This window comes from Pelophylax lessonae (genome assembly GCF_965119305.1).
Source record: "Pelophylax lessonae genome assembly, chromosome: 1".
Lineage (NCBI taxonomy): Eukaryota > Metazoa > Chordata > Amphibia > Anura > Ranidae > Pelophylax > Pelophylax lessonae.
In genome coordinates, this window is record NC_138768.1 from 62,885,126 (window position 1) to 62,902,265 (window position 17,140).

Here is a 17,140-nt window from a genome sequence, read left to right on the forward strand (position 1 = left end):
CATACATATACAGTCAGGTCCATAAATATTGGGACATCGACAATTCTAATATTTTTGACTATATATATATATATATATATATATACACAGTATCTCACAAAAGTGAGTACACCCCTCAAATTTTTGTAAATATTTTATTATATCTTTTCATGTGACAACACTGAAGAAATTACACTTTGCTGCAATGTAAAGTAGTGATTGTACAGCTTGTATAACAGTGTACATTTGCTATCCCCCTCAAAATAACTCGACACACAGCCATTATTGCCGGTTCACACTGCCGCGACCACTAAAGTCGCGTCGCTTCCAGCGTGACTTTGGCGCGACTTCAGCGCGAGGCGACTTTTTATTTGGCCAATCACAATATGATGTGTTCCTTTTCCTGTTTTTTTTTTTTTTTTTACATATTACAAAAAAGTATGGCAGACCAATGTACAGATAACGTTTATGGGGGAGGTGTAGGAGTGGCTGAACTGTGGAATGTTTAGCTTGATGCTAGAAAGTAGATAAGAATGCTAATTGAGGTCACTCACATTGAAGGAAAAACATCTTTTGTCTGTCTGTCCAGAAACTTAAAAAAAAAAGAGTTTTTTTCATATAATTTTAAGAAGCACATGCCTCCAAAGACGCCCAAAAAATGCCCGATAAATGCCTGCAAGAAAAAAAGCCAGCCGGAGAGAAGCCGCATTACTGAAATTATAAGAAAAATGCTATTTTTGGGGCGGTTCTGGACATGCTACAGAGCTGAAACTTGACAGGTACCCTTTTTAGACCCCCCCCTAGACACTAAATACAAAAAAAGACATGCCTGCCTAAAAAAATGCCCGATAAATGCCTGCAAGAAAAAAAGCCAGCCGGAGAGAAGCCGCATTACTGAAATTATAAGAAAAATGCTGTTTTTTAGGGGTTCTGGACATGCAACAGAGCTGAAACTTGACAGGTACATTTTTTTAGACCCCCCAGACACTAAATACAAAAAAAGACATGCCTGACTAAAAAAATGCCCGATAAATGCCTGCAAGAAAAACGGCCAGGTTGACAGAAGACATATTCATGTTTTAATAAAAATTATGCTCTTTTCTTGTTCAATACCATTTTTTTGCAAAGTCGGATGACAAGTCGCTTCAATTAAGATAAGGAGGCGACTCCCATTGAAGTATATGGGACAGGTCGGATCACTGGTCGCCTCAAAGTAGTACCGGACCCTTTTCTGAAGTCGGAGCGACTTCAGTAGTGGCAATTAAGACGGCACTGATTGAATTACATTGCTTTGGTTATGTCAAGCGACCTGGGGCGACACAAGTCGCCTCGTGAGTCGCCCTAGTGTGAATGGGCACTAAATGTCTAAACTGCTGGCAATAAAAGTGAGTACACCCCTAAGTGAAAATGTCAAAATCTGGCCCAATTAGCCATTTTCCCTCAATGTGACTCGTTAGTGTTACAAGGTCTCAGGTGTGAATGGAGAGCAGGTGTGTTCAATTTGGTGTTATCGCCCTCACTCTCTCATACTGGTCACTGGAAGTTCAACATGGCACCTCATGGCAAAGAACTCTGAGGATCTGAAAAAATAAATTGTTGCTCTACATAAAGATGGCCTAGGCTATAAGAAGATTGCTAAGACCCTGAAACTGAGTTGCCAAGATCATACAGCGGTTTAACAGGACAGGTTCCACTCAGAACAGGCCTCGCCATGGTCGACCAAAGAAGTTGAGTGCACATGCTCAGCGTCCTATCCAGAGGTTGTCTTTGGGAAATAGACGTATGAGTGCTGCCTGCATTGCTGCAGAGGTTGAAGGGGTGGGGGTCAGCCTGTCAGTGCAAATTGTTCTGCATGGCTGTCATCCCAGAAGGAAGCCTCTTCTAAAGATGATGCACAAGAAAGCCCGCAAACAGTTTCCTGAAGACAAGCAGACTAAGGACATGGATTACTGGAAAAGAGGTTTTTTTTTTTTTTTTTTTTTATTCACCCTGAAAGAGACATAATGAGCTAGTATGCACTGCATACTAGCTCATTATGAAATACTTACCTTAGAACGAGCCCCTGCCGTGCCGCCCACTTACCTCTATGACGGGCAACATGTCCAGTCGCCCATCTTCCGGGATCGCAGCATCCGGCCATCTGATTGGCCAGAGCCGCGGTGACGTCACTCCTGCGCACGCGCGTGGGAGCCGACGGTCACGGCACGGGGCTCTGAAGGAACTGGCTGCATGTAAGGTAAATATCTCCTAAACGGTGCATGTTTAGGAGATATTTACAGTACCTATAGGTAAGCCTTATCATAGGCTTACCTATAGGTACAACTTGTAGAGGAGGGTTTTCTTCCTCTTTAAATTTGCGTGGGCCTGTGAAATGGCGACAAACTTCAGTACCCTATATTCTCTATAGGCAACGCTTTAAAAGCCCCCTTTAGGTTTAGCTTAATGTTCTGAAGGTCTGGTGCAATAATTCTTTGTCTGGCGTGCATGGCGATAAGTAACATGTATCGCAATGTACGATTTCAGGTATAGGCGCCTTGCCACGTGCATTTTACATTGCGCATATGTGGGAGTGGGGGCCTCAATTTTTTTTTTTTTGTGGGGGGGGGGGGGGGGGATTATTTTATGTGCTTGGGTGTAACTTGAATTTTTTTTACAATGAACTTTTTTTGTTTTTTTCACATAGGTGATAAAAAGTATGATTGTTTTGGTGACAGGTTCTTTTTATTGAGACATCCCAGGGTCTAAAATACTCTGCATGTCTCCCCTGTGCTCTACTGAATGTAATGTAGTGCAATGCACATAGCACTGCATTACATTCTTTCACAGACTTGATAGGCAGGGAAACGGTCAATAGGGACCCGGAAGTGATGTCACGCATCACTTCTGGGTCAGCAGTTGGAGGGGAGGAGAGTGGATGTGTGTCTGCTCTCCTCCCTCCTCTCTACCCAGCGGCACTAGCTATGCTGGTCACTGGCCCGCAGATGGGCAAGCAGAGCCCAGGATACATAGTGGGGGAAGGGGTTGGGGTGTTGTGCTGAGATTGTGGAGCATTCTGGCGGCAGCCAGAATGCAATTTCGTGTCACCGTGGGTTTGTCGATCCCTGTTGCAGGGGCTGTGGCAATTAGCATTGTCACTGCTGATTGACAAGCTTGTAACTAATCTGTACTTTGCCACACCCATCCCTGCCCACTGTTTTTTGGACTCGCAACGCTGCCTCTGTTGGTGACACCCTTCCACTGTGAGCTGCAGTGTCTGGGAAGGGGAGCGTGTGAGACACAAATAATGGTGCGTTTGGCTCAGTCAGGGGCAGTAAGAGCCGGTTCACATATATGCGATGACAGACATTGCATGTGACTAGCAGCACACTGCTCTGCAATTCATATGCAATGTTTGTGTGATGCAAATTCAGCCATACGGGTTGTATAGCTGAATTCGCATTGCATTTGGACACAAGTCGCACAGGACCCTTTTTTGGGTCCGCGCCAGAATTAGATGGCATGGGTGTTCACATCTATGCGATCTGATTAATGTCCGCACTGACAGTTCGCACTGCAATATGCACATTGATCTGGGGTGTCGTTAACTCTGTATTGACACCCCCAGCGATTCGCATGTGACAGTGTGAACTGCCTGCGAGTTGAATGCGATGCAGTTTTTTGTTTTACTTTATTTATGTTCTGCTTCACATGTAACTGAATCTGGGACTTGTTTAGATGGTCACACAGAACTCTTTAGTTGCACTTGAGCTACATTTGCACTTTTTGCTAATTCCTTGTCATTTTGTTTTTCTTTCTCCAGGGGTGAAAAATGACTGGGAACAGTCTGGTTCTTCCCATTGTCCTCTGGGGGCGCAAAGCTCCCACACACTGTATATCCAATGTGTTGGTAATGGATGATATGAGCACCATTATAACAGGATGCCATGATGGGCAGATTTGCTTGTGGGATCTCTCCCCAGAACTGGAAGTGAGTATAACTATTAACCCCCAAGGGGGCATAAGTGTACATTCATCAATGTTAACCTTAATTTCCATGTAGTTGCACAATCAATCAATGCATCCAAGACAGCTTGTAAGTCTCAAACATTTTTTTTATTGTACTATATAACTTGGTCTCATCTGCAAGCACAGAACTGGTACTTTTAATCCTAAATTCTGTATCTTTTATAAATAGGCTACAAAATAGGCTGAACCTCCATTCAGAGTATGAATCGTTACTCTCTAGTCTCGGAATACGGTCTTTAAGCCAGTTTTCTATCCATTTACAGACTGAATTTTCTAAGTCTATAGACCTTTGGTGCCCACTCTGCAGTCCCTTAACATTTATTGTGTGGCCCATGCAGAAAATACTGTTGTTACCAATGTGGAAGGAAAAACTACCCAACAGAATAACTGTTAAATGTTGTTTCCCAGTTTCTTTATACTCCCCTTAGATATTTTCTACAAAATCTCCATCAAAATACATTTTTTTCTAAGTTTTACTATGCAGTCACATGATCACAAAATTTTTGGCTGTTGAATCCCATTGTAGAGGGATAGTGCCCACCAGCATTCATGGCTCTAACGCAGAGGTCTCCAAATTGTGGCTTGGAGGCTGGATGTGGCCCTTTGCTTGCCTCTATTCAGCCCTTCGTATTTCTCCCACAGGCACTATTCCTCCCACTGACCCCAAAGATGGGGCCCTATTCCTCCCACGGCCCCCAAGGATGGGGTCCTATTCCTCCCACGGCCCCCAAGGATGGGGCCCTATTCCTCCCACGGCCCCCAAGGATGGGGCCCTATTCCTCCCACGGCCCCCAAGGATGGGGCCCTATTCCTCCCACGGCCCCCAAGGATGGGGCCCTATTCCTCCCACGGCCCCCAAGGATGGGGCCCTATTCCTCCCACGGCCCCCAAGGATGGGGCCCTATTCCTCCCACGGCCCCCAAGGATGGGGCTCTATTCCTCCCACGGCCCCCAAGGATGGGGCTCTATTCCTCCCACGGCCCCCAAGGATGGGGCACTATTCCTCCCACGGCCCCCAAAGATGGGGCACTATTCCTCCCACGGCCCCCAAGGATGGGGCACTATTCCTCCCACGGCCCCCAAGGATGGGGCACTATTTCTCCCACTGACCCCAACGATGGGGCTTACATTAAGATAAAAAAATGTTTTAAGAGAGGGGAGAAGAGATCAGCGCTGTGCACGACTGCATCTATTCTCCCCTTTCTTCCTTTTCACACAGCATTCGAGCAGCAGCAGGAGCCAATGGCTCTTGCTGCTTTCAATCAAATGCAGTTAAAAGGAAGTCGGGGCGGCCTAAGTTCCACTGTGTAAGTCTATGGAATATGGCTTGTTAGATACACAGGTAGGGAACACACACACACTGCGTGTCCCACTTAGCAAACTGCTTGCCATGGGGGATTAAAAAGAACAGGAGGAGTCAAGACCCGAGAAGTGGAGAATTGGGGTTGCTCTGAGCAATACCACTGCACAGAGCAGGTAAGTATACCATGTTTGTTATTTTAACTAAAAAAAAAAAATAAATAAATTTACTTCAGTAACACTCTAACTCCTGTGCAGTGTGTTAACTCCCATGCAAGGCGACTCTGCAAGGAGAGAGAGCGCCCAGCCCACACATCTCTCTACTCTTCCCTGCAGCTATATGCACTATTGCCAACAAAGCAGAAAGCTGTAGTGCCCCCGACATGTCCTTAACAACGAATGACTCCTTTGGTTGGTAGGACTTGAGCGGCCGACACAGCTTTCTGCCTTGCCTGCAATAGCACACATAGCTGCAGGGAGGAGGAGAGAGATGTGTGGGCTGTGCTCGCTCTCTCTCTCTCTCTCTCTCTCTCTCTCTCTTCTCACAGAGTCGCATTGCATGGGAGTTAACACACACAGCCCACACTCTGCATGGGAGTTAACACACTCAGCCCACACTCTGCATGGGAGTTAACACACTCAGCCCACACACTGCATGGGAGTTAACACACACAGCCCACACACTGCATGGGAGTTAACACACACACACAGCCCACACTCTGCATGGGAGTTAACACACACAGCCCACACACTGCATGGGAGTTAACACACACACAGCCCACACACTGCATGGGAGTTAACACACACAGCCCACACTCTGCATGGGAGTTAACACACACAGCCCACACTCTGCATGGGAGTTAACACACACAGCCCACACACTGCATGGGAGTTAACACAGACAGCCCACACTCTGCATGGGAGTTAACACAGACAGCCCACACTCTGCATGGGAGTTAACACACACAGCCCACACACTGCATGGGAGTTAACACACACAGCCCACACTCTGCATGGGAGTTAACACACACAGCCCACACACTGCATGGGAGTTAACACACACAGCCCACACACTGCATGGGAGTTAACACAGACAGCCCACACTCTGCATGGGAGTTAACACACACAGCCCACACACTGCATGGGAGTTAACACACACAGCCCACACTCTGCATGGGAGTTAACACACACAGCCCACACTCTGCATGGGAGTTAACACACACAGCCCACACTCTGCATGGGAGTTAACACACACAGCCCACACTCTGCATGGGAGTTAACACACACAGCCCACACTCTGCATGGGAGTTAACACACTCAGCCCACACTCTGCATGGGAGTTAACACACTCAGCCCACACTCTGCATGGGAGTTAACACACTCAGCCCACACTCTGCATGGGAGTTAACACACTCAGCCCACACTCTGCATGGGAGTTAACACACTCAGCCCACACTCTGCATGGGAGTTAACACACACAGCCCACACACTGCATGGGAGTTAACACACACAGCCCACACACTGCATGGGAGTTAACACACACAGCCCACACTCTGCAGGGAAGTTAACACAGAGTAGCGCTCAGACGGGGATGTGTCTGCGGCACCCCTGAGGACTCTTTGTTGCAACCCAGTTGAAAAACCCTGTCCTAGGGTAACAACACTCACTTGCTGTACTGTATCTATGGAGAAAAGACATGGTCATCCTAGGGCAGGCCTAGAGAACACCTCCCACTATCTTCTCCTTTGAAAATATAGAGGATATTTTTTTAGTCTCAGAAAAAGCTGGGAACTGTGCTAACTGATAACATATCAGCAAAGGAGGGTATCGGCTCACACGGTTTCTAAAACGATCAACCGCTATTTTGGCACTTATCAGACAGATATAATAAAACCCTTTCAATTGTATTTGACCAAAAGGAGCAAATAGGAGAATTTGTTTGTTTTGAGGTTGATTTCCATTAATTAATTTATAGCCTTTAATGCCAGCACAGGTGTTTTTTTTGGACCTAGATCACAGTCAGGTTAACCTTTTTTTTAATGTTAAAGCTGAATATGTAAGCTGGCTACCCGGTGGAAAAAGAGCCCACATACCTTGTATGCAGTTACAGAATTTTTATTTCCTCTCTGTCAGATCAATCCTCGGGCTCTCCTGTTTGGACACACAGCCTCTATCACCTGCTTATCTAAAGCATCTGCATCCAGTGACCGTCAATATATCGTCAGTGCGTCTGAAAGCGGGTGAGTGTTCACAACACCATGAATCACCATTAGCTACCTGGTCACTAATGACCTCCCATAGATGACTTAGATTTCATCCGATTCCTGCAGAGTCAGCTGATGTTTAAGTCATGGGTGGCCCTGCAAGCTCCACCCAACTGGCTTGACAATTTTTAATTTAAAAATGACTAAGGTGAGTGGAAAATGATCAGCCTAAGGGCTTGTTCACACCATACGTGCATGAAAACTGATAGGAAAACTGCTCAGGTTTCACTTGCAGAGACATCAGGTTTACCTCTGTTTTCATGCACCTTTGTTATGCACAGACTGACATCACATCCTGTGTCCTCATTCTGTCCCCCTCGTCTCTGTGCGCCATTCTGTCCCCCTCGTCTCTGTGCGCCATTCTGTCCCCCCTCGTCTCTGTGCGCCATTCTGTCCCCCCTCGTCTCTGTGCGCCATTCTGTCCCCCTCGTCTCTGTGCGCCATTCTGTCCCCCCTCGTCTCTGTGCGCCATTCTGTCCCCCCTCGTCTCTGTGCGCCATTCTGTCCCCCCTCGTCTCTGTGCGCCATTCTGTCCCCCCTCGTCTCTGTGCGCCATTCTGTCCCCCCTCGTCTCTGTGCGCCATTCTGTCCCCCCTCGTCTCTGTGCGCCATTCTGTCCCCCTCGTCTCTGTGCGCCATTCTTTCCCCCTCGTCTCTGTGCGCCATTCCGCCTCCCTCGCCTCTGTGCGCCATTCCGCCTCCCTCGCCTCTGTTCGCCATTCCGCCTCCCTCGCCTCTGTGCGCCATTCCGCCTCCCTCGCCTCTGTGCGCCATTCCGCCTCCCTCGCCTCTGTGCGCCATTCCGCCTCCCTCGCCTCTGTGCGCCATTCCGCCTCCCTCGCCTCTGTGCGTCATTCCGCCTCCCTCGCCTCTGTGCGTCATTCCGCCTCCCTCGCCTCTGTGCGTCATTCCGCCTCCCTCGCCTCTGTGCGTCATTCCGCCTCCCTCGCCTCTGTGCGCCATTCCACCTCCCTCGCCTCTGTGCGCCATTCCGCCTCCCTCGCCTCTGTGCGCCATTCCGCCTCCCTCGCCTCTGTGCGCCATTCCGCCTCCCTCGCCTCTGTGCGCCATTCCGCCTCCCTCGCCTCTGTGCGCCATTCTGTCCCCCTTGTCGCTGTCCTCCACCACCACTGTACACCATTCATGTCCCCACTATCACATGTCGCCTCTCTCTTCTGCCCTTCACATGCTGCTATTGAGCTAGCCGCATCTTTGCCCAGCATCTGTGTCCCCCCTCAGAGCATACCTCCGCTCTGTTCCCAGCCAGTGCCCTTCCAGAAACCTACCCGAGCAGCAGCATCCCAGCCACAGGGGGAGAAGGCAGGCTGTACACTCACAGTGGGCTTCTCTGCATTCCCTCCCACTTCCTGTCATATGATAGGCATGCAGAGCTGTGTGTTTCGTTTTGTCTGCGTTCCAGTGCGGCACTGTGATGGGAAACTGCAGACATCCCGCATAATCTCGCACAGCTCCGCATCGGACATTACACCTCCGTTTTGGTGTGAACAAGCCCATAGGCAACCGATGTTTGTCTTGCAGAGACTGTCGGTTTTCTGCAGCAGATGGTGTGGACGAGCCTGAATTCCGATAGGATGCAGTTACTGTTCGGCAGTGCCACTGTATTCAGGTGGCTGCTGGTGCCACAGCTGTCTAAATACAACACCTGACATTGGAGACACCTTTATTCACACTGTTAGCACGGTTTAGCAAAATCATTGATTTTTTTCCCAATGAGCCTGCTGTAGCAAAGTGAAAGTAGTTTCAGGTGAGCAGGATCTTTATGATGGTCTCTGATCCCCTAACACTGCATTAAAATAATGAAAGTCCTTTGCATTGATTCCTTTCTCTTACAGGGAGATGTGTCTTTGGGATGTGAACGATGGAAGATGTGTGGAGTTCACAAAGCTGGCATGCACACACACGGGTATACAGGTTGGTGGAAAACGATTACATGTGTCTATCCCTCATGAAGCAACATCACATATTGTTATATGTTCCAAAAGCTGCTCGATGTTTCAAGCACAAGCTTCCCTGATATTGGAATGAACAATTACCATATAAAAAAACATTTTATTATTATTATTATTATTATTATTATTATTATTATTATTATTATTATTATTTCTTGAAATCCTTCAAAATATTTCTTTCAAAAGAGACATTTCTGGGCAATGGATTGCATTGTACAAAGTTTAAGCTCATTCTGTACATTAAGAAACAATGTTATCATTACCATTACATTGTGTTTCAGAACACTAATACATAAATGTACATTAAACATAGCGTCCATTCACACTTGTGCGATTTGCCATGTGACTTTGGTCGCATGACAAATCGCACACCATTCTTTTCAAAGGCACCCACTCAAATCACTACGACCTTAAAGTTGCAGTGATTTTGAAAAGGTGCCTGCACTATTTTGAGGCCACTTTGATCTATAGAATGTAAAGTCGGATCAAAGTTACATATATATATATAAGAAAATCCGCTGTATTATCTCTAGTGTCCATGAGAAACCCTTTATCATGAATAAATAATAACATAAAAGAAAAATATAACTATAAACATATGAAGAAAGACCTAATGTCCACAACACCTATTCGGGGGCCTCTGTTAAATGGATGAGTGGGAAGAACATTACCCCAAACAAAGAAATGATAAAAAATAAAAAAATATATATTTTGAAATGAAAAATATCAAAAATATACCAAAAAGTGAATTAATGAAAAATAAAAAAGGAGAAAAATAATATATTTCAATATAACTAATCATAGAAATGGGTCACATCCCACTCAAAATTTAACCCATGTGAAGAGCGAGTCTGTAAATGAAAAATCCAAAAGACTTCTCTCCGACATAACAAACGGAATACACCCCCCCCCCCCCCCCCGCATCGGTGACCTAATCTTTTCAATAACCTGTATGGTCATCGCTGAGGTTTTGCCATCATGGCATGAATTAAAATGTTTAGCTACAATTGGTATTGAGGTTTTTGGTTACACTATATAAATGCTCATTAAAGCGGTCCCGTAAACGCCTAGTCGTTCTACTTACATAATGAATGCAACAAATGTCACGTCAGTAAATATATAACATAATTTGTGGTACAGTTATAGAAATAAGCTATTTCATACCTCTTATCTGTATTGGTAGAACAGAACTGGTTTCCAAATGTTATATGGCTACAACAAGGGCATCCATTAGAACCACATCTAAAATTTCCCTTGAAGTGTAGCCAGGTTAAAGACTTGGGAATCTTTCTATGAAAAAAGCTGGGAGGAAGTGAACGACCTAAAGTAGGGGCTCTCCGTGGTACCACATTAATTCCTCCCTGTAAAATGTTAGCACATGTCGCATCTGTATATAACATGGGGAGATACTTATTAATGATGTCTCTAATCTCCCTAAATTCAGCACAATAAGGGGTAGAAAGAGTCATTTTGGTTTGATGCTGGCCCTGAGTGCGAGTTTTTTTGCCACCAATAAGATCCAATCTGTTTTTGTTTTTGGCAATCAGCCAAGCCCTGTTAATCATCCATCTTGGATAGCCTCTGTCTAGAAATCTTTGGGACAAAGAGCCAGCCTCACGCTCAAAGTCAGCATCATTCTTACAAATCCTCCTGATGCGTATAAACTGTCCCACGGGGATCCCCTTAATCGTGTACCTGGGATGTTCCGATTGTGCCAAAAGGAGAGAATTACCCAATAGAGGTTTTCTATAGAGGGTTGACACAATACCCCCATTAGTACCCCTGATGAGCACATCCAGGTAATGTATCTCAACTGCATCTACCTCACCAGTGAAGGTGAGATTTTTGTTACTGCTATTAAGGTATTCCAAAAAAGGAACCAACCTAGATGTGCCCTCCTCCATAATGAACAGGAGGTCTTCAATAAATCTCAAACAAAAATTAATAAAGGGCCTAAAGGGGTTCTCGCCTCCAAAGATGCGGGACCGCTCCCACAACCCATATAAAGGTTGGCAAGTGAGGGCGAAAACTGTGCCCCCATAGCAGCCCCGCATCTTTGGAGGTAGAACTCCCCATCGATAGAAAAAAAATTATGTGACAACAGGTAATCTAGAACCTCCAGGATGTATTCCCTTTGCTCAATGGGCAAATCCGTTCCTCTTCATTTACATCCTTACTTTGATCCTCTGTAATGTAAGAGAAATACTACTTGTTTCTAATAAATTAATTTTAATAATACACCATGAGAGCATCGCTCTCTCTCCCCCTTTGCTTTTCCATGGCAACTCGGGAGTAACAATTATTAGTGGCATCTTAATGGACGATCACATTTTTGGATCTCCATTTGTGCATTTCTGGATTCCTTTCATGTGCTATCTGATTCTGTAATAGGGGTCAATCTGATCTGGTGAGTGTACTGTGTGGTTGCATGGGGGTGGAGAGATCCTTTCCTATATTCACTGTCTATACTAACTAACATCTGGGATTGCTTTATGGATGTCACAACTTTATTTACTAATGGACTTTGATTTTTATATCATTGATTTTACATTTTTACATCATAATTTTTTTTATGGTAAATCACAGTGGGGATTATTTTTAGGAGTGCGGTTACCTTTCACATAATTTATTAAATAGTGTTTTTACACTTTATAACGTGCAGCTCCCTTAGTAATTACATTTTTACTATTTTTCCTTTGCGCGGTTGGGTACACAAACGATTGCCTTTGAATTTCTTCTTTCAGCATGGTGTTTGTCTTAGTGAAGGTACTAGTGCCTCGAAGAAGGTTATAAAACAATGAAATACTTCTCAGGTTGTGGGGGGATAAAGAATCATCTTTGGGCTTGTATGTAAGTGGCCATTCTTCTACCCGTAGGGCCACGCTAGGATGGCTCCAGAGGTTGATGCCTCCAACATCAGTTTACAGTTTGTACAGCTGTTGCGCTTACTAAGTCTATAGCGGAGAAGTGGATGGGAGGAATATAGAGAGTACCATGGTTACTGCAATTTGTGAGAAAAGAGGGATCAAGTATGCTTTGATATACAAGCTCAAAGATATTATAAGGACCTTTATGCAACCCCACTATCTCAAAATTGGACAACAGTTGACAATTTAACTATTTAGCATCTTGGTATGCTTCCATTTATCAATTCTAGGCACATCAGTGTACTTTTATTTAAAGCAATCAGAAGCAAATACGTTTGTCTCAATTTCTGTACAATTTTGACTACATTTGTGTCTAAATGTATCTCTAAAACAGATGATGTGTATGCCCTCCTGTACACTGTTGGTTTCTCAGATATAACTGATTTATGTTGGCTGGTTGTTAGCTGTAATGTATATTCTCTCACTCCTGTCAGTTCTATCAGTTCTCGGTTGGGACTCAGCGAGAGGGAAGGTTACTTTGCCATGGACACTATCCGGAAGTCCTTGTTGTGGATGCCAGCAGCCTGGATGTCTTGTACACGCTGGTGTCAAAGATCTCTCCAGACTGGATCAGCTCAATGAGCATCATCCGCTCTCACAGGACACAAGGTAATCACACCTGGGCCCATCCTGTATGTGTGGCTTTTGTTGCTATACACAAGAGAAAGAGAGTGTTCAATGTAATTCAACTAGTAATTCTCTAATTGCTTGATAAAGATTTGTCTGCATAATTTCCAGAAGTATAGCTAAAGTCAAGACCTTTTTTTCATTCTGGATGGAGTAGGGAAGGGTTAATTTTGCAATCACACCCCCAGATTCCCTGCACTCTGCTCGCATCCCCCAGGCTCCCTGCACTCTGCTCGCATCCCTCAGACTCCCTGCACTCTGCTCGCATCCCCCAGACTCCCTGCACTCTGCTCGCATCCCCCAGACTCCCTGCACTCTGCTCGCATCCCCCAGACTCCCCGCACTCTGCTCGCATCCCCCAGACTCCCCGCACTCTGCTCGCATCCCCCAGACTCCCCGCACTCTGCTCGCATCCCCCAGACTCCCCGCACTCTGCTCGCATCCCCCAGACTCCCCGCACTCTGCTCGCATCCCCCAGACTCCCCGCACTCTGCTCGCATCCCCCAGACTCCCCGCACTCTGCTCGCATCCCCCAGACTCCCCGCACTCTGCTCGCATCCCCCAGACTCCCCGCACTCTGCTCGCATCCCCCAGACTCCCCGCACTCTGCTCGCATCCCCCAGACTCCCCGCACTCTGCTCGCATCCCCCAGACTCCCCGCACTCTGCTCGCATCCCCCAGACTCCCCGCACTCTGCTCGCATCCCCCAGACTCCCCGCACGCTGCTCGCACCCCTCCAGACTCCCCGCACGCTGCTCGCACCCCTCCAGACTCCCCGCACGCTGCTCGCACCCCTCCAGACTCCCCGCACGCTGCTCGCACCCCTCCAGACTCCCCGCACGCTGCTCGCACCCCTCCAGACTCCCCGCACGCTGCTCGCACCCCTCCAGACTCCCCGCAGGCTGCTCGCACCCCTCCAGACTCCCCGCACGCTGCTCGCACCCCTCCAGACTCCCCGCACGCTGCTCGCACCCCTCCAGACTCCCCGCACGCTGCTCGCACCCCTCCAGACTCCCCGCACTCTGCTCGCACCCCTCCAGACTCCCCGCACTCTGCTCGCACCCCTCCAGACTCCCCGCACTCTGCTCGCACCCCTCCAGACTCCCCGCACTCTGCTTGCACCCCTCCAGACTCCCCGCACTCTGCTCGCACCCCTCCAGACTCCCCGCACTCTGCTCGCACCCCTCCAGACTCCCCGCACTCTGCTCGCACCCCCCCCCCCCAGACCCCTCCACTCTGATTACACCCTCGGATCCCCCCACCAGATATCCCTCCACTCTGTTCATGCCCCCCTGATACCCCCCTGCCTCATCACACTCAATCCCCCCCCCCCCCCACACACACAACTCACCGGTCATGCAGCACCATGGACAGGAAGATTAGCTGTGCCCCGCGCAGGCAGGAGAATATCTCCAGCAGGATTTTTGCTGGTGGCGACCGCACCAGCGGGGATCCTCCTCCCCTCTGACCTCCTTCTCTGCTGGCACCCCTAGCCTGAACTCCCACAGCATGGTGCTTAATGCCTGCACACACTTGGGATCCGCCCACCACTCTACCCTCCTCTGCATGCATAGATCCGCTCTCCCTGCTTTCTCGTAACAGCAGGTAAACTTATACTTCCACACTGCGCCTTCTCTCCTACCGGGCACAGCGTGGAGGTTTTAGGTTGCCCGCTGCCTTATGGTGGTGCCGGCCCTGTCTGCACCCCTTTAAATGTTGCGCCCAGGATTGACTGTACCAGCTCCCCCCTACCCCCCTCATGGTACGTATATGTCTCAATTCCTGTATAAACTCATAACGTTTCCTCATCTGACCTGGTCACTTGTCAGACGCCCTCTGCAGTCCTTCACTGCGAATATCTTCAGAGAGCTAACAAACGAGCCATTAGAGCTATACTGGAAGGGCTTACTAGAAATCTGTTATATTTCCAATATCTTTTTGTTTAGTTACAGTTTTTATCTCTGGGCTTCACAGATTCACATGCTGCACACATCAGATTTAGTTGTACACTTTTTTTAGAATTATTTGGTAGTTGCACTTATGTGTTTCATATAATAAAGGAACTCTGTTTTATTATTCCACAGAAGATACAGTTGTAGCTGTTTCAGTAACGGGAATTCTCAAGGTGTGGATCATTACTGCTGAGGTTCACCGTATGCAGGTAAAAAAAAAAAAAGGCAAACTGTCTTTCTAGTGCTGTTGAGTTTCTGTTGCTTGTAGTGAGCCTTTGGGTATTTGCCTTGATGACCATCTACTTGGTTTTCTTTGCAGTGTGTGGATATCGAAGTAGGTTGTTATTCTATGCATGCATTTCAGGCTAGAGTCCGCTTATCCAAAAGCTATCCAAAAGCAACAGAGACCGAGCATGTGTAAACAGATTGCTTGATTGCAAATAAAACAATTGCCTCCTTCTATGCACTGATTTTGTAAAAACAAGCCAATATCTCTGAAAGTACCAGATTTTATCCAACTCTTTTTCAGTACATTTTTTAAGGTTTACCAAAGTATAAACAACGAGGGTGAGAGGACACCACTGAGTTAGGGTCGCAGCCCTTAAAGCGAAGAAAGTGGTTGTATACCCCGCTTTCTTATTTTTACCTACAGGAAAACTGCTGACGCTGACGTCAGTGGCACGTGTGCTCTGAAGGTCCGGCGTACCGTGCCGGAACTTCAGAGCTTCTGCGCACATGCACAGGAGTGACGTCACCTCACAGCCCTGGAGCCCGCGTTCCCAGAAAAAAGGACGCCTAGTCACCGCTGAAAGGGCTTTGTTCTAAAGTGAGTATTTCATAATATGCTAGTATACGATGTATACTAGCACATTATGCATTTCATCTTGTAGGTTTTTTTTTTTCAGCAGGTTCACAACCACTTTAAACAAACAGTAAGCCCACATTCACATTGAGGGCGAGGTTGTTTTACACATACATATATATATATATATATATATATATATATATATATATATATATATATATATATATTATACATTGTACATTCACATCAGTCCCAGCCCTCGAGGAGCTTACAATCTAAGTCCCTAACTCGCATTCATACAAATATTAGGGAGAATTTAGACAGGATCCGATTAACCAACCAGTATGTCTTTGGATTGTGGGAGGAAACCCACGCAGGCAAAGGGAGAATATGTAAACTCCAGGCACGTGGTGTCATGGTTGACATTCGAACCTGCGATCTCAGTGCTGCTAGGCGGAAGTGCTAACCACTTAGCCACTGTGCTGCCCTCAGCTGAAGATCGGTTATTAGAAAACAAGAGAAGGGCGCACTGACCTTGTGCATTACCACTTAAAAGTTTATTAAAATCAATGAAGGGTAGCTTACAATATACTCCCAAACGTAGGATATGAACAAGCATATAGGAAATGGGCACCACTTGCTTCCAGGACACTTCTCTACTGCTGGATAGTGTGATGGCGTCCTCAAAACCTGATGTGGCTTACGCATTTTGAGGGAGGACCATCTTCTCTGAGCCAAAATCGCCAAAATGCGTGGCGATTTTGGCTCTAAGGAAGAGGGTCCTCCCTCGAAATGCGTAAGCAACATCAGGTTTTGAGTACGCTTTCACACTATCCAGCAGTAGAGAAGTGTCCTGGAAGCGAGCGGTGCTCATTTCCTATATGCTTGTTCATATGCTACGTTTGTGAGTATATTGTACGTTACCCTTCTTTGATTTTAATAAACTTTTAAGTGGTAATGCACAAGGTCGGTGCGCCCTTCTCTTGTTGTTTTCTTGTAGTGCCTTTTGGATACCCTTGGTCCTGAGGGGGGCAGCATGGCCACTTCATTTGTGTCATAAAACCGCCTAGAACATTCACCTTCCCGCATACCATTCGAGCGCAGGAAAGATATTGTGTTTTGAAGATCGGTTATTTACAGTAACAGGCTAGATAGTGATGGCAATGCTGCTAAGCCAGAGAAAAGTTTCAGGCAACCAGTTTTAGTGGTTTTCATTTTAGGCTTATACGTTCCTAAACTGGTATTTTAGGTCAGATGAACATGTCTGTAAATACAATTAGATTAGCATTTGTAATTTGATGATATTTATAAT

The 17,140-nt window shown here is 46.7% G+C and overlaps 1 protein-coding gene across 4 annotated transcripts in view; it reads left to right on the forward strand.

The window, feature by feature from the left end:
• The first annotated feature begins 3,782 nt into the window (after positions 1-3,782).
• WDR7 (WD repeat domain 7) overlaps positions 3,783-17,140 on the forward strand; it is a 654,984-nt gene continuing 641,626 nt past the window's right edge. For all 4 annotated transcript variants that reach the window (XM_082268937.1, XM_082268938.1, XM_082268939.1 and 1 more), the window contains exons 1-5: positions 3,783-3,946; positions 7,417-7,523; positions 9,401-9,479; positions 12,879-13,053; positions 15,156-15,232. In XM_082268937.1, coding sequence (XP_082125063.1) covers positions 3,788-3,946; positions 7,417-7,523; positions 9,401-9,479; positions 12,879-13,053; positions 15,156-15,232 — 597 coding nt within the window. In that variant the 5' untranslated portion in view covers positions 3,783-3,787. The remainder of the gene's footprint in view (positions 3,947-7,416; positions 7,524-9,400; positions 9,480-12,878; positions 13,054-15,155; positions 15,233-17,140) is intronic.